At 55.3% G+C, this 16,775-nt stretch overlaps 6 protein-coding genes across 6 annotated transcripts; 2 read left to right on the top strand and 4 right to left on the bottom strand.

The window, feature by feature from the left end:
- Positions 1–583: 583 nt before the first annotated feature.
- On the bottom strand, positions 584–2,807 carry N657DRAFT_646612 (uncharacterized protein). The gene is made up of 4 exons (XM_062793152.1): positions 1,952–2,807; positions 1,802–1,893; positions 1,374–1,655; positions 584–1,312 (listed from the first exon to the last, which is right to left on the bottom strand). The coding sequence occupies exons 1-4, from the start codon at positions 2,433–2,435 to the stop codon at positions 1,013–1,015; spliced, it is 1,158 nt and encodes a 385-aa protein (XP_062646629.1). The 5' UTR covers positions 2,436–2,807; the 3' UTR covers positions 584–1,012.
- Positions 2,808–4,393: 1,586 nt separating this feature from the next.
- N657DRAFT_672642 (uncharacterized protein) lies at positions 4,394–6,417 on the top strand (the record flags this gene model as incomplete). The annotated part of the gene is made up of 7 exons (XM_062795646.1): positions 4,394–4,464; positions 4,789–4,943; positions 5,027–5,145; positions 5,365–5,724; positions 5,783–5,804; positions 5,950–6,012; positions 6,044–6,417. 7 exons carry the CDS (start codon positions 4,394–4,396, stop codon positions 6,415–6,417), a joined length of 1,164 nt encoding a protein of 387 aa, XP_062646628.1.
- Positions 6,418–7,522: 1,105 nt separating this feature from the next.
- N657DRAFT_656918 (uncharacterized protein) lies at positions 7,523–9,442 on the bottom strand (the record flags this gene model as incomplete). The annotated part of the gene is made up of 8 exons (XM_062794752.1): positions 7,523–7,621; positions 7,742–8,003; positions 8,089–8,222; positions 8,255–8,516; positions 8,609–8,901; positions 8,959–9,006; positions 9,055–9,244; positions 9,306–9,442. 8 exons carry the CDS (start codon positions 9,440–9,442, stop codon positions 7,523–7,525), a joined length of 1,425 nt encoding a protein of 474 aa, XP_062646627.1.
- Positions 9,443–10,103: 661 nt separating this feature from the next.
- On the top strand, positions 10,104–11,037 carry N657DRAFT_664676 (signal recognition particle, SRP19 subunit; the record flags this gene model as incomplete). Its single annotated transcript, XM_062795249.1, has 1 exon — positions 10,104–11,037. The coding sequence occupies exon 1, from the start codon at positions 10,153–10,155 to the stop codon at positions 11,035–11,037; it is 885 nt and encodes a 294-aa protein (XP_062646626.1). The 5' UTR covers positions 10,104–10,152.
- Positions 11,038–11,298: 261 nt separating this feature from the next.
- On the bottom strand, positions 11,299–14,957 carry N657DRAFT_482478 (uncharacterized protein). The gene is made up of 2 exons (XM_062787579.1): positions 14,602–14,957; positions 11,299–14,546 (listed from the first exon to the last, which is right to left on the bottom strand). Exon 2 carries the CDS (start codon positions 14,458–14,460, stop codon positions 11,560–11,562), a length of 2,901 nt encoding a protein of 966 aa, XP_062646625.1. The 5' UTR covers positions 14,461–14,546; positions 14,602–14,957; the 3' UTR covers positions 11,299–11,559.
- N657DRAFT_482630 (uncharacterized protein) lies at positions 14,784–16,006 on the bottom strand. The gene has a single exon (XM_062787580.1). It carries the CDS (start codon positions 15,718–15,720, stop codon positions 15,052–15,054), a length of 669 nt encoding a protein of 222 aa, XP_062646624.1. The 5' UTR covers positions 15,721–16,006; the 3' UTR covers positions 14,784–15,051.
- Positions 16,007–16,775: the final 769 nt, after the last annotated feature.

The following is a 16,775-nucleotide window of genomic DNA, read 5'->3' as shown; positions in this document are numbered from 1 at the left end:
GGCAGCACGGTTCGTTAACACTTGCTCTGCTCGCGGGTTCGAGTCATCGCTCTCGCACCTTTGCTAAAGAAAAGAAAAAAAAGAAAAAGAACACTTGCTAAGCCCACCCTTGCTTACTCAGTAAAACCCCAGAAGTGGTTTTCGTAGCCGACACTGCTGCGTGAGGTGGTGTCGGTGAGCTTTTTGTCTTTATGTCTGGCACATAGGGTATACACTTCCGATCGATGGTCATGAGCGTTCATGATTCTGCCATGTCTTGATTATTGAGCATGTATCTCTGTTGAATCAACACCCCAGCCTACAACCACCGTATCATGAGGAATATTGACATGTTCAACACGCCGGAGTGTTGACCTGTTGACTAAGTGACAGACAGATATCCTGTAATGGTCTCGTTACTATTCACAGTTGACCATCCGCTCCAACTCATCAAAGACGATCGCTCTATTTATGAGGAGCTCATTATCTCCCGACACATGGCTAGAATTTGGGAAGGGCTGGTTAGGCCTAGTCCATTGCTTCTTTTGTGTTTATGGATAAATCTCCGAGCGAAGTCTGACATGCAATGTGCAAAACAAGACGACAGTGATATCATTGAGACTAGCGTCAGATCGTACAAACACTACTAAATGGAAAGCAAAGTCGACAAATGCCCTTCCAGAATCCTGTCATATACAATCCCACCAACGCCTAAACGGGGTCCATCCGCCGAGTTCATCCGCAATTCCTATATCCCTACAGTGTTGGACTGCCAAGAGCAAAACCTCATTACCGTTTGGGCGACATCGTCGTCGTCGTGTGACATTAAGGGACGAAATGAAAACCGTCCGTCGTCCCACTTCAGCTAGAAAGCCGCTCGTTGAACGTAAAAAGAAGCGATTAAACATAAATAGCTCTGAGGCGAGATCATAACCCGTGGAAACTCATGTCAACTGCGTTGCACCTGTAGCCGACCTGGTTGGGTTCAGAGACCGTCCTGCCATCCGTGCCCACAAGCGAGGGAACAGAAAGCTTAGATGTTCTCAATAACCCTAGCGTTCAGGGCCTGCTGAAAACCCGAGTCGTGTCCCGAGTCATGGTGTCCAGCAGACGCCGAGCCGCCCTCGTCAAACGGGTTGCTGTTAGCTCCGTTGGTAACTGTGGCATTGAAAGCCGCAGACCCGGGCATCGTCTGGTTGGCGGCGGGAAGGAAGATGACCTTGCTGTTGGCGCTCTTGGCCATAGCCTGCATGGCCTCGAGATAGCGAATCTGCATGGCGGGCGCCGAAGACAGGATGTCGGCCGCCTGGCGCATGAGTTTGGCTGCTTCGACCTATGGGGGGAGTCAGTATCAATGGAACTGTGAAATGGCAAGAGATTAAAACGGCGCTGACCTCAGCCTTGGCGGCAATGATCTTGCTCTCCCCGATCCGCTTGCTTTGGGCGGCCATGGAGAGCGACTCCTGCAGCTCCTGGCTGAAGATGATGTCTTTGATGAGCATGCTCTCCACCTGCACGCCCCAGCCGGTTGCAACGTCCTCGATAATCTCGCCGATGCTCTGGGCGACCTCCTCGCGGCGCTCAATGACATCCTGGAGCACACGCGCACCCACGACGTGGCGGAGCGTGGTCTGGGTGCGCTCGATGAGAGCTTGGCGGATGTTTGATATGCCAAACTACCAACAATATCAGCTCGAATATCCTAGTCCTGAAATGTCCGGAGGCGTTTCGGGAGGAAATGCGCTGTCTCGGGAGCAGGATGGCTCCTGGGACAGACACAAGGGGCATAAACAGTCCTCAAACAAAGAAGATTATTGCTTACGGCGGCCTTGTGAGGCGAGACGATGTGGTAGTAGATGACGCTTGTCAAGATTACGGTCACGTTGTCCCGGGTGATGCAGGTCTGCTTCGGAACTGTAGGGTGTCAGCTAGTGTTGTTGATGGTAACCAGGAGAGAAGTGTATGAATGCACCTTCAACGATTTGAATCCTGATATCGACAGAGGTGAGTCTCTCACTCAAGGGGTTGACCTTAGTCAGACCCGGGTCGACAGCCTTGTAAAAGCGGCCGAACTTGGTGATCAGCCCGACGTGGCCCTGGTCGACCTCTTTGAAGGGGTTTGGGAAGCAAACGCAGAAGGGGATGGCGCCCAGGGTGCCGATGAACTCGCCCAGACTGCTAATCATCGTGGCGTACCAGCCGGGGCTGCGAGGATCCTCAAGAACGCTTGCATAGGACTTCTGGAGGTCTTCTAGGCGTGGTGGCTCGACTTTCATGGCCTGCTGGGACCGGAAGCCGCCGTTGGAGGGGCCATTGTCCGTGGCCTTGCCCTTCCAGGAGCCTTGATCCGAGATGTGAGCGTCCATGGTAGAAGTCGTAGTGGTGAGGTCAAAGTTAAGTTGCTGCTGAATATGCAAAACCGACAGGTACTGAAGAGAAGCTCGATCTGTGGACATGGAACTTGGAACCCATGTCTTGCCTTTATTCTGTTTTGGGGGTAGTCGAGGCAGTTTGAGGTGTCAGGCGGGAAGCTTGGGTGGGGCATCGATGTGCTGCAGTAAGTGGATCTAAGCGAGACCCCGCAGCGGGATGTGGAGCTAAGTGCATCTCATTGGGTTAAACGTCTGAACGGTCGACCCAGTAAGCCGAAGCCAACCCCACGATCGGAGTAGGGTGGATACGGTCGATCATCCATCGCTTCTACTTGCAACTGCTCACCACGTATCGAGTTCAACAAACTGCCAGAAACGCACCCTAGTTGAACGCTCTAGGTTACTGTGTTGCGGACCGACCGAGCAAGCCATCATTGCCTACCCAAGGTAGTCGTGGTGCAATGCCGCCATACCGATAATCATGCTCAGCGCCTGGATGGTGCGTCATTCGACATCACCCGGCCCAACCACTGTCACCCATTCGAGGCTGTGCGCTGCCCAAGGAATGAATGGGCCTGCCGCATTTGCCGTGATTCAGCTCGTTGCCAGATATGCCACCGACTTTTTCAGGCCGGAGCGCCGGGGGAGCGCCTTATGGTCGCACAGCCTCGAGTCGTACCACTCCTCCGGCCGTGCTCTCTTGGTCCCCAGAAGCTCAGAGCTCCAGAGCTGATGTCAGCATCTCAAACCATTCTCGGTGGTATTGTTTCTCTCTGAGTCTGGAGAGTTCAACAAAAATGCTAACTGGTCAGAATCAGCGAACGACAACGCGCCAAGCTATTAGCGCAGGTCTCAAGTACTTGTCCTGACGTCGGTTCTCACCAGCAGACCGACCGAAGGGGCCAAAGAGTTCACAGAAGGACGTGGAGGTTGCTAGGGCCTAGTTGATCATGCCTTACGGAGAAGTCTTCCAGAATCCTTCCCCTTGTGTGACAAGTGGCTGTGTCTGTCAAGTGGCAAGGCCAACCATCGGGCAGACTATCGATGACTTCCAGCAGCTGATCGAACATTAAACCGACCTTCCTCCTTCTACCGCTGATGGGCATTTAACGCTTGTCAACAATCGAGCTGCCCATTCGAGACCGACGCACATAGTCCTTGCGCGGATATTCGTTCCGTTATCCCAGACGAGCCATGTCATGGCAGACTGCGGTCGGATGTGGGAAGCATCTTGACTCAGAGCGTCAACTCACAGAGTGGCTTGCTTGGCCGGCTGAATGTGGAATGCCTGTGGCTCACAGTTGGCGTTTCCAAATTCATGGTGGACAACAACGAACATCATGACCACGCCAAGCATTCGGCCGAGTCAAGTTCGACTCCGACCCGGGTTAGCATCTCCGAAACGACCTCCTAATCCTCTGCGCCGCGGCGTCCTCAAACCCTTCTCACACTTTGTCCCAAGTTGGCGGTCTGATGAAGCCATAGGCACCAACATGTCCTTTTGGCGAGCCTGACGTTTGCTGTGCGACCACGAGTCTATTTAGCCCAATTGGTGAGCAGGCCAGCCAATGGGCGCCCAGGACCGTGCTGCATAGCAGACTACACCTAGCACAGCAGAGCGGGGTTTCTTGAATTCGAAAGGACGCAGTTGGTCTCCTATATTTGAGTCTTCTCGTTGTCGATCCACCAAGATCTTTGCTCCAGTGCGCACTGCTCCTAGTGCCGACACTCAACCGCCTACATCTCGCATCCCCAGTCTCTTGGCCAGCAGGAGGCTCAACTCGGCATGGATGATCTTGTCCTATGCGAGTTCTGCAACAAGATTAAGTTTGACGCCCTAAGACTTCCCTTGGTTTCTGATTTGCCCGCGCTTGAGGATGGACGAGTTGACAAGACCCGATACCCCTTTAGAGAAGCCGAGGTTTTTCTGGAAAAAACCGCTTTTGGTTCTTTCAGCAGCATTCTTCAGAGAGGGGGGACATGCCCGCATTGTCGGCTCATCGGAGATGCTCTGAACCGACACCTGCCTGGTCGTTTCTGCGATGAGGATGATTGTGTGGCTGAGTTGTCTTACTTTGGTAGTTAGAGCCTTTCTTGAGGCGGGCACTACCGGGTTCGTCGGCTGTCCATCTATGTCGACGCCGCCGGCTTGCTGAAGGGCTTGTTCTATGCATTCCAGTCCTGTGACATCGGCGCGGTATCGGCCAGGGCAGACCGGCAACTTGCGGATACCCAGTCCGGCCTTGACACGATGTTTTTTGGTGGACGGCGCCGGCCCCTCGTGCTCGATATCTAATGGGTGCTTCGTTGGATGAATATCTGCAAGGCGGAGCATGGCATGGCGTGCGAACCACCCGATAGATACTCCGAGAGGTCAATGTCCTCGAAGGTGACGACGCCCATCAGCTCAACATCGATAAAGCCGGATCCTCTCTAGCCGCTTCTTCGAGCACCGGTACCTGGTGCTCAGCTACGTTTGGGGCGGGCCACAGGAAGTGAAGCTGGAAACAAGCAACAAGGATGCCTTGGCAAAGGCGGGCGCCCTCGCCGCCAAGCCTCTTCCCCAGACCATCAGGGATTCGATATCGCTAAGTAAGTCGTTGGGTTTCCGGCATCTCTGGATCGACGACTTTGCATCCTCCAGGACGATGATGAGGACAAACGAATTCAGTTAGGGTCCATGTGCCAGATATACGCCCTTGCCTTTCTCACTGTCGTCGCCGCGTCCTCGTCAGGGGTCAACGGCGGCCTGCCCGGATTACGCCCGGGAACGCGCTCGGTTGTTCAAGAAGAGGTAATGATTATACCACCAGGCGGAGCCACCAACGGCACCAATCGAGGGACAGATTCTGGGCTGTCACTCATGACGGCTCTGCAGCCGCTTCCAGGCCCATCCATGCATTTCTTGGGCCTGACTCCTTGGAACAAGCGTGGTTGGACAATGCAGGAGTACGTGCTCTCTCGCCGCATGCTCGTTTTCATGCCCGAGCAGGTTTACTGAACCTGTCGGGAGGACACGTTTTGCGAAGAATCCTGCTTTGAAAACGCACCGCTCCATTTCCGTCGCGCCTACGCGAGCCAAGCCAATTTGTCTTTGCGGCCAGAGCCTGGCAGGGACCCAGAGGACTTCTGGGAACTTTACAAGTCCCTGGTGTCCAACTATACCCACAGGTTTTTCAGCTACCCAGGCGACGTCTTCGACGGATTCTGTGCCGTCTTACAAAGCTTGTCGGCACTGTCGGGTGAAGACTTCAGTCGGGGTCTACCGCGATCTCACTTTGAACATGGACTAGTCTGGACTTCAACCACGAAAACGGGCACGGGACGTAGAAACGAGCTGTCGATCCTGACCATGACATCATTTCGTGTCAAGGTTCCTTTTCCAAGCTGATCGTGGATGGGCTGGATTGGTGGAGCAACTGTTGCGATAGGAGAGCAATACAGACGGCGCGGGTGAGTTGGACGGCTGTTTGTTTGGCCCCGTTAACCTGACGTCTCTTGCCACCTGACCTTTCGGCCAACGCCGTTGATATACCTACTTAGACCGTTTCGCGAAGTCCTATGCTTTGAGCATCACCATCACCCTCTCCGTCCCGAGCCTATTCAGCGCAGAACGGCGTCGTCCGGCTCGAGAGAACACCGAGCGCTACCGAGCTGGAATGTCAGCCGTGACCAACCTGTTACTTCAAAAGACCTCGAAGAAGGGTATCCATCGTTATACCCGGCCAAGCTGAGCAAAATCCCAGAGTCGCAGCTCGTCTTCTTCTTGGCTAGCTCGGCCTTCTTTACATTGGCACCCGGTTACAGCGACCATTCCCCGCTGGCAATCATGGACTCTTCTGGCATTCGTGTCGGCTCCATGACGAGTACCGCCACCTGCTCCGTGCCGGACAAGGGCGGCCAAAATGGTGGTATCAGTGATTTCGGCAAGCACGAATTCGTTGCTGTGGCCAGCCAGACGCCGATGAATGTATTCGATTACTGGAAGCTGTTGGTGCTACAGATAGAGTGGCGCGACGACATCGCCTTCCGCGTCGGCTGCGGCGAGATCTATGAAGAGTCGTGAGAGAGAGCGGCACACACGAGGAAACTGATAGTACTGGGATGAATATGCCGGAGGGAGCTGGCTTGCAAGTAGGTACGTACTATATTTCCGGCATGGCTCCTTGGACACATGCGGCGGCAATGTAAAGCCAACACGCCAACTGGGTGCGGCCCCTTAACAGCCGAAGTGACTGTCCCTCTTCCTCGACGACTGACTGCGAGAGAAGCAAAATGGCATCTCCGCAAGACCCTTAAGTCAATAGAAAAGTCCGAGGCAAAGGAACAGCATGCCGTAGAGCGCGAATGGGGTTGATTGATTGGATGATACGCGAAACGAAACGATGACTCCCTTCAGAAGGGGTTGTATGACTCGAAAGGCGCGAGGGCTATATTCAAGAGCCTCCCGAGCCATCCTGCCTCGAACCAACATGGCTACACCCAGGTCCAAATCAGTCACGCTCAGGGTCATGTGTTTCCGGATGTGCTGTATACCTTACCGATCTTCCTTCTGTAATCTGACCATCTTTTCGAAGCGATCTCTTTCCACGTGCAGCAAGTCTGTAGCGCATCGAGTTAGCTTTTTGGCCGCTTGGCCGTGAAAGCTCAGAGACGCGGAGCCCCAGCTATCCTCGTGCGCCCTCAGCTCCTAACTAGATAGCCGTCTAGATACTCACCCAGGCAAATTGGGGAGAGCAGAAATCTGGTACCACAAGGCGACGCCTGGGGCGGTTCCAACTCCCGCATGTAACGCTTAAGAAACTGCCAGTATTCAGGGGATGTGCAGACCCGCTGATTGTTGGGAAGAGCATGGACCCAAACAGACTCCCCAATAAGCAAGCTACATATGACTGGCATGACAATCTTGCCAGGTGTTCCACAGGATAGTCTCATGATATTCATGTCCCCTTTCTTCACTGATATTGCCTGCTACAACGGGTGAAAATGTTTCGTTAAAATCATCACCGAGTTAACCCCTTATGTCTCCACAACGCCAGACAACTCATGACGCTGCGCCCAACAAGTCGGAGGCGGCATGGGTATATACCAATTTTACGTCCCCTCCTGCTGGTCCTGCCTGACCCAGCCCAGCACCTAGCAAAGGTACAATCAACCTTCATCCATCCATCCTAAGACTTGTGAAGCCTAATCCTCGTCGCGGGCGGATGATCCTCCTTTCCAAACTTGCAAAACGGGTGCGTACACACACCATCCCGCACACTCGGACACTACAGCCACCGCCACAAGAGGTTAGCAGGATGCTGCCTAATACCACACTTAACCTCCCTCCTCCCCAGTCCAACATCGAGCCAACAAAGGATAACAGTCTAAAACGAGGATAAACGTACGTGATGCCCATGAATACAATCCTCCACCTCACACCGCTGCCCGTTCGAGCACGGGTTGAGCCGCGTCAGGAACGAAATGGCGACCAGCTCTTCCTTGGTCGGCTTGTACTTGTGCTCAAACATGCAGGCGGACCCCTTGGCGCAGGGCCCGCGCAGGTAGTGGTTGTTGCAGAGCTTGTTGTGGTCCTTGCGCTTCTTGATGGTGTCGAGGGCCGATTGGGAGACTTGGAGGGGCAGGTCCAGGCCGCGGGGCTCGGGGTTCCTTTGTACAGGTAAATTTCGTCAGTTCTGTGTTTGTTGCTTACTTTTGTCTTGGGATAGGATGGGAAGAGGCTTCGGTTGCTTACCACGGTGCGGGTTTTGTCGGTTGCTGGGGGCGGGCCGGCGCAGAGGCTGGTTTGGGCTGCGTCGGGAGGGTGACCTGTGGCGGCGGAGGAGTGGGAATTTTAACGGCCGCTCGGGCGTAGGTGGTGGCGGGGGCCTGGGCGGGCGTCGAGTGCCGACGCGGGTGACGCTCGCTGCCGTGGCTTTGGCTTCAACGGACACAGCTGGGGAGTAAGGTTCCGGGGGGGGGGGAAGGATCGAGACTCTGTCCACCAACTTCTCGGACCGGAAGAGCCTGTCGTTCAGATTCAGGATGTTCACCCCAGTTGCGGCGAGCTCGCGGACTGCGGGGATGCCCTCAAGAACCGTAACTCGGATCCGCAGGGAGACATCCTGAAACAGCTCGTCGAAAAACGGAGCAACCGGCTTCGTGGGAGATGCCAAGAATAACCTGTGCGCAGTTGTTGTTGCGGAGATGCTATTTAGTAGCTTCTGTTCGCCTCTAATGTTAGTTCATGCGTGGTCAGGTCAAGCTGGACGGACTCCCTACCCCTGATCTTATCATCTGCCCTCTCTTCTCCATGGCCGACATCGACAAAGTCGAAACTTGCCTTGGCCTGGGTAAAGCCTAACGAGAAGTCTTTGAGGTGGCATTCGTTGCTTAGACTGCCGTCGCGACGCATGGCCTTGCCGAGACCGGCCAGGTTGGCGTAGACTTTGGTGATAATCTCAATGTTGGCGGCATGACTGCCGCATTGTTCAAGAATGGCGCTTCGCAGGGCATAGGCTGCCTTCTTTCCGCCTTCAACGCCCTGGGCTATGAATGATTGCTTAAACTAACCGCACATGTCAGGAAATATAGAAGTATGATCCGGGGTGGGGAGGTGACTCACAATGAGGCCATCACCGTCTATCAAACCGGTAACATATGGATTACTATTCTGCATTGAAGATGAGCGTTGGCCGGGACTGTCAGTTGGTGATGCTACCTTCAAATGATGGTGTTCTTGCAGTGCAGCCCCTCGGTAAACCTGCAGCTGCTGGACCTGTTGCTGCAAGTCCCGCCTTGACCGAGTAGCATCTTCGAGGTTAGGTTCTATGTCTCGTAGCCTGCTCAACAGGTTTTCGTTCTCTCCCCGAAGACTCGACTCAATGGACCTCGGAGTAGAGGATGAGGTCCTGGGATGACAGTGTCAGATGAAGGGCCCTAGCTAGGTAGTGATGGGAGTACCGGGATAACGATACCTTGACCAAGCTATCCTGGGAATCTCGGTGCAGAGAAAGACTCTGGTATCGGTGAACAAACTCGGCGATGGTGCTACTGACATCCGTCGCTGCTGCTATGGCTGCGAGGCGACTTGGCCGTTCCGTAGGCATTCCATGCAAGGAACAAGATCCTCGCCCAGAGGTTCCTTAATGATGCGTGCTATATGTTGGTGTTTATAGCAGCGAATGGAGATTGATCAAACAAGAGGAAAGGCGACCCGAAAACCGTAATGGGCTCTGGGCTGTCTGACAGCTGTGGTCCAGCTTCGGATCTGACTGTGTGGCTCGGAATATGCCTTGTGATGCCTCAATTTGATAAACGTGATTCGCCAATTTCTGGTCGTGCGTGCCTGGGATGATTTGAGTTCCAAGCGGCAAAAGTGCAAGTTGAACCGCAGTCCTGGCCGAACTCCTTCTGCACCAAGTGAACATCACGTTTATCAGAGCCTACAATGCAGTGGGCGGCCATCTCTGGCACCAAGGCACCATTAGGAATAAGGTGGTGACGACCGCATTACTTCTGGTAACAGACGAATTGATCTCAAAGTAGCATTCGACAATGATCACGTTCCCATACGGATCATCTCCTATTCATCAATTGATGTTTTGTCCGAAAGGGAGGATGTTGGAAGCCAGGATGCTGGACCCTGAGAGTCCCAGTCTACAAACCCCCAGCACCTACCCCACCAGCCCACTGTGAGCACAGACCACACCTAACTTCCACAATGGGCCCCGCTAACAACATCCTTCCTCTGAAGATCGCATCGCTTCTCCTTCCCTCATGCACCACCACTGCACATTCCACTGCACCATCGCCGGCCATGTCCCAACCACGGGTAGAAGAAGTTTCGGACAGCGACCTTGAAATGTCGGACCCCTCCGAGGGCGACATCGACGATTTTGTCGAATCCGACATCATGCGCCGAGTCGACACAACCACCAAACCCACCACGGCTCAACAAGCAAACCGCCCTTCCCAACCACCTCCTCCTCAAACGACCACCACGCGACTAGGTGCCGGCGTCCAGATGCAAAGAACGACCGACGAGACCCCCTACAAGTCCTTCCAGTGCCTCTACCCAGTCTACTTCGACGCATCCCGCACCCGTGCCGAGGGGCGGCGCGTGCCCCGCTCCCTGGCAGTACACAACCCTCTCGCCATCGAAATCGTCCAGGCCTGCGCCAACCTGCGGCTGCCGACCGTTCTGGAGGCAGGAAAGCTGCACCCCAAGGACTGGGCCAACCCGGGGCGGGTCAAGGTCAACCTCCGCCAGCAACAACCGTCTCAACCCGCTGTGGGAGGGACAAAGATCAACAACAAACATCACCTCTACATACTCGTCGCCAAGCACCTCCGCGCGAACCCGACGACTGAGCAATCGCGTGCGCTGCGCATGGAAGTCCGCGGCGCGCCCATGCCGCCCCAGGCGCTGGACCCGGGCAAGCCGTGGCCGCGGCCGGCGGTGCCGCGCGGGTGGAAGATGGGGGAGCTGCTGCCGTACTACAGCCCCGCTATGACCGGGGGCGGGGTGAGCGAGAATTTCCTTAAGGACATGATGAAGGAGATGGGCGCGGGCGGCGCTGGGCCCGGCGGGATGCCGGACATGGCGAGCTTGTTGGCTGCTGCCGGGGGTGGTGGTGGTGGTGGTGCGGGTGCGAGCGGGAGTTCAGGAGGGGGCAAGAAGGGCAAGGGCAAGGGGAAATAGACTTTGGTAGCGGCGGTGTAAAAATAAAGCATGTTACCTGTCTCTCTATCCTTCATGTTTCTCTGTTCCCTCCATTCACAGCGCCCAACTCTCCCTCTGCCTTCCTCCTTTCCATCTATACGTCTCCTCGGAGCAAGCATCCAGACTGGCGTGTCAACATATCACAAGCACAAACGAAAGACATGACACACAATCCGAATCAAGATGCATCGGACCAACAACCACTCCGGTTCCAAAACAACGCTATAGGGGTATCTCAAGAAACAGACCATGTCTTCCCGAACGCCTCCACCCAAAACCGCTTCCGACTTCTAACAATGCCGACCGCTGAGAAACAAAGCAAAACCGTTGAGAAAAGCGAAAAGCCAACGGTCCTCAAACCACGAACTACAATCGCTGAGAAAACCACCCGCTGGAAAACTGCACCCGCTGACAAGATAAAAAAACCCCTTCCCCCTTTAACGCTCTCCCAAAAACAATCCTTTTCTCCGCTCATCTCCTCTCATCCCCTCTCATCCCCTCTCATCTCCTCACAAAAATCCGCATCTGCTTCATCGCCATCTGGTTTCCCGACTGCGCCGCAGAAACGCACACCTTCAGCTTCCCCTGCCTGTCCTTCATCCCCAGCCCCTTATACTTCTTTTTTCCCCTTCTGACAGTAGCATCCTCCCATCCCTTCCACGCTCCATATTCCTCCATTTGTTTCGCCGCATGGTATTGCGGCGTGCTCTTAGCAGGCTTCCACGCCACCTTATCCGCAGGTAAGCTCGCCATGTCGTATACCGTGGCCTTGCTGGCCAGATTGACCAGCTCCCCGAGGACGGCCCTACCCTCCGAGGTGATGTTGGCCTTGCGTTGCTCGGCCGGCGACGCCCTCTTGGTGAGTGGCTCGGTCAGCCAATCGTGACTTGCTTGTTCAATTGTCCGTGCGCGGAGGTTGAGATCGCGCAGGTAGCGAACCGATGCCTGCAGGCCGTCGATCTCTGTCCTAAGGCTGTCGATCGTGGCAGTGGCGACGGCGTGTTCTTGTTTGTTTTTGGTTCCGGTTTCGTCGCCTTGGGCATTGCTGCCGGTAACGACACGGTTGTTGTTTGCGATGTGCTTCCACTTGTCGCATTCGAGCTCCAGCGTCTTGAGTTCGCGGTCTTGTTTCTCGATGCTCTCCGAGAGGGTGGCAGCCTCCTCCTTGGCGGCATCAAGCTGAGATTCCAGTTCCGAAACTCGCGATGCCTTGGCCTTGGCGTCACGCATCCGGGATTCGAGTGTCTCGATCTTGAGTTGGGCGGTGCTGAGATCTTCCTCGCGAATGGCGAGGGTCCGGCGAGCACTGGCGAGGTCGTCCTTGAGGCGACGAGCCTCGGCCTCGGCTTCAATTGGAATGTTCTTGAGGTTCTTCAGTTCCTGGCTCCGCAGGATCCAAGGCGCAGGGCGCCGGTCAAACTCCAGGGTTTGGCTGAGGTCGGAACTCAGCGAAGAGAGGTCGGAAATTTGCGAAGTGACGAGGCGGAGCTTCGTCAGGTAGGTCGAAAAGGGTTCCGTCTCGGTCGAGTTGGAGGCGGCCATGGCTGTCTTCTGGGTGCACGTCTCAACGTCGGCGATCGTGAAGGGCTCGGTCCTGCCCTCCTCGTGCAGAAGCGAATGGACGCCCAGGCCGATCTTTCTTGACATGTCAGCGAGCTCTGCGGTCGCAGTCTCACACTGCTCAAATACGTCGAGGGTCTCAGGCAGAAGTGACAGCGACCTCGACTTCAAATCCTCCAGGGCGTGGACAGTCTTGGCCGCAATGACCTTGGCGCTGCGGGTCTGGGTGACGACGCCCTCGATCTTCTTGACAAAATGTTGGCAAAGTTCGTTTTCGTCTTGGGTGACGATGCGTTGAACCATGGCCGCCGTGGTGGCAAAAGAGATGGCGGCAGACTCCAGGTGGGTCTGCATAAGCAGAGCCTTCATGTGGATGTCGTCGGCAAACGACTCCAAGTCGTTTGAAATGTGCACCTCGGCCAGGTGGGTCATCAGGGCGATGGTCCGGTGAAGCTCGTCGGCGCACTGCTTCTCCTTCAATTCGTCGCGCTTCATGCCGTCGATCCATCCGTTCAAAGCTCTCTCGACAGGTTCCAATTCGTACAGGGCACCTGCGTATTTGGTGAACTGCTCAAGCGAGCAGTGGCTGATAGAATCGATGAAACGATCGCACATGCAAGAAACCCAGGCAAGCTTGTCCATGGCGCTGCAACCGTCGAAAATCTCGTGTTCGTGACCAGGGTGGGGCTGGCCGTTGACGCGTTCCTTGACAAACCGGTTGAGAATGGCCGCCTTGGATGCCAGTCTTTGGAATCTCAACAGAGCAAGGACCGAGTCTCTGTCGGACTGATAGGCGTCCGGAAGGAACAAGGTGACTATCTCCAAGTGTTGCTCGGCCTCCTGAGCTTCCATGCGGCGGAGCTCCAGGTCAATGGTTTTTACCTGGGCCTTGGCAGCCGAAATCTGCAGCTTCATGTTCAGATCCAGCATGGCGCGGGAACGGGCGTTGAGATGCTCGGACTCGTTTTCAGTGACGGCATGCGAAGCGCGCATATCGGCCAGGTCGCTCTGCAGGCTGGTGACCAATTCTCGGAACCGGGAAATGGTGTACTCCATGTCGTCCATGGTTTTCTTCTGGAAGGCCATCTGGCGGGCCTGCTCCGCAAGGATGGCATCCTTCTCGTCAATGGTTGCTTGCAGCTCCTTCTCGTTTTCGACGTGGTTGATCTCCAGCTCATCGGCAATCTCTCTAAGATCCTCGAGTTCGGCGATCGTAGCTGACAACTCCTTGATCTTTTCGGAATGATTCATGGTTTGTTCCGTCAGGCTCTCGATGATCTCCTCGGCGCCGAGGGCATTGTCAAGTTGCTCCCGGAGATCCTCAATGGTGGATTCCTTCTGGGCGAGATCCTCCTTGCACGCGGTGAACTGGTCCTTTAGTGTTTCGAATTCCGAGAGGTCGACTTGGAGTCCCTTGATTTGAGCTTTCAGCTCCTCCTCTTGCTCATGAGAGAGGTCGCGAAGTCGGATCAGAGCTTCGCGAAGACGCTCGTTGGTTTTCTCCATCTGGAGCCAGCCGGTGCTGGCTCTCTCCTCTGAGGACATTCCCTTGCTGAGTTCGGCATTTTCCTCGCGCAGGATGTCGACCTCGAGTTCCAGCTCCTCCGTCTTTTGCCGAAGAGTGTCAAGCTCCGTCTTGTAAACATCGCACATTTCTTCAGCCATTTCCTTGTCGAGAGTCGCGAGTTCCATGGCTGACTCGTGCTCCTCCTGGAGTTGTTCGACATTGTTGAATCTCGCCTCCGCCTCCTTGAGTTGCCTTCGCAGATCGGCAATCTCTTGTTGTTGTGGTTGGTATTTGATTTGCTGTGGATCATCGTGTGAGTGAGCAGCCACAAACATTGAATTTTAGGTAGGTCATTTACGAGGGTCTGGATGATTCTTTCGAATCGATCCCGCTCACTCTTGACTCTCTCGAGAGCGTTGATCTACTGTTGTCAGTCTCTGCTCTATGGGCACTGTGCCGGGTGTGGCGCTACGAACCTTCTCCCGGTCTTCCGACCGCTTCTTCTCCAAGGCACGGAGCTTGGCCTTGAGATCTTCGATCTCCTTGTCCTTTTTCTTGTCGTCCTCCTTGTCGCTTTCCTTGTCCTTGCTAGTCGCTGTGGCAGATGCGACCGACGGCTTAGTCGTGGCGGTGGTCGTCGTCGTGGCGGTGGCGGCAATGGTGGTGGGTGTGGTGGTGGCGGCTGCACCCTTGGGCACAGAAGCCCGTCGGGGCACCGGAGGCACGATGGACGCCCGACCCGCTGAGACAGACGGGCGAGCACGGACGGCAGGCGCAGACGGAGCTCTGGCCATCGTGGCGGGGGTGGTGGTGCGGGAAGGGGGGCCATTGGGTGCCGCAGTGGCGCCCAGCTGCTTGGTGGGGGACTGAGTGGCGTCAGACAGAGGTCTCACAGGTGCTCGCAGTGATAAGAATGATGAGACGCGTCAACCAACGCGCCTGCCAAGTGCCACGCACTGCAAGGGGGAAGACGAAAGCGACGAGTCAAGCAGCGACGTCACGACGAGGTCTGCCGGGTGCCTCACATTGCGAGGGGGTGAGGCGCGTCGCGGGGAGATGTAACGCGACGAGGCCAGGATGAAGTCCGCGAGGTGCCTCGCATGGCGAGGGGTTGCGGGGGAGTGGGGAAGGCAAAGCGTCGAGGGGAGAGAGACGCGTCGAAATGTAAACAAAGGAAATTCAAGGCTTACTCGGATGCCGCTGGGTGTGCGCGCAGGCTTCTGGCCAGGTGTCGGACTAGGATTGTTGAGACTCATCCGCTTGGGCAGTCCAGGGTCGGCAGGTGTCGACACGCGAGAGGAGGCCATGGAGGTGCTGCTTGGGCGCGTCTTTTTCGCAGGTTGAGGCATGAAAGGCGCGGGCGGACCAGCCAGGAGCTTCAATGCAGCAGGCCGGACGAACATACCATGGCCCATGGGACAATCGAAGTAGCGATGGTTGTTGACGCTGCCGTCATTTTTGCCGGAGGCGTCCTCGAGCTCGACACCGATCCAGAGACCGGGAGCAAATAGGGTGTGGCCGGCATAGCGAATGGTGCCCTTGCGCGAATCGTTGAGCTGGACCTTGCGGCCCTCGGTGAACTCGGACCACGACATGGTGTCAAAAACAGCGACCTATGCCTGACGAGACATCGTGTTGGGGTCGGTGGATTTGAATGTAGTGTTTCAAGGCTTTGGAAAGGGCTCTGAATGCTTTGGTCTTGCAGTTGATCAGAAAACTCAGTTCGCAAACTTTTGTTGTTTTGGAAAGTGGAGGTTGGGAGAAGGGAAGCACGTCTGGCTCGTAATTTAAGGACTCGCGGGAGAAAGGTGCGGCCCACATGGGCAAGGGCCCACATATACCAGAATGGAACTAATGTGGGGTAAAATATATGCATCTAAGCAACACGAATTGGAAAAGGAAAGCGCACGAGACCAATTCAGGAAAATTCCACGGGGGTATCCACGTATCGGGAAGTGCTGGCAGAATTCGCATCGAGGTGCGACGGTAAAAATCACACAGAGCACGCGCAAATAGGTGTGGCATTTCGCCATTGCAGGAGGTTGCAGATTCAGGCCATCCCATTGACCTCTCCAAAAGATTGGGGTCGATCGTGACCCACTTGCCGGTTCCCGAGACACTTTAGCGTTGTCTTAGCTGCATCTCGTCTGTCTCTTGGCTGTGACGCTGATTGGTGGCGCGATTGGCCTTCGTCTGATCTCACGTACGTGGCGTTGGTTGTGTCCATCCGAGGAGGAGGGCGTTCTTTGGAAGAAGCATCAAGGACGTGGACAAGAAATCCAAAAGAACGCCAAAATATATAAAGATTGAACTAGCAGCGGGCAAAGATCTGACTCGACAAGCCTCTCTTCGCGACCCTATCCGCTTCGCTGCGCTATGTCCCTCGCCGAAACCACCAAACCCATTCGATTACACACCACTATCAGATAGTACCAGCCTAGAAATTCGACATCCAGCTCGTAGAAGAAGTGACTTTACTCTGTCTCCTCCGAAAACACCTGGGCACGTCCAAGCCCGAGGGACGATGACTACAATCCTGGCTAGGGATCACGACCTCCCGCTCACTATGCCGCCATCTTCCGTCTAATGTCAAAGCAGGTTAAAGACATGGAAAACAGGCACATCAGAACAACTAGGAGACATCGGGTGG

Source organism: Parathielavia appendiculata, assembly GCF_033297405.1.
Source record: "Parathielavia appendiculata strain CBS 731.68 unplaced genomic scaffold N657scaffold_8, whole genome shotgun sequence".
NCBI lineage: Eukaryota > Fungi > Ascomycota > Sordariomycetes > Sordariales > Chaetomiaceae > Parathielavia > Parathielavia appendiculata.
This window is presented reverse-complemented; position numbering and strand designations above follow the sequence as displayed.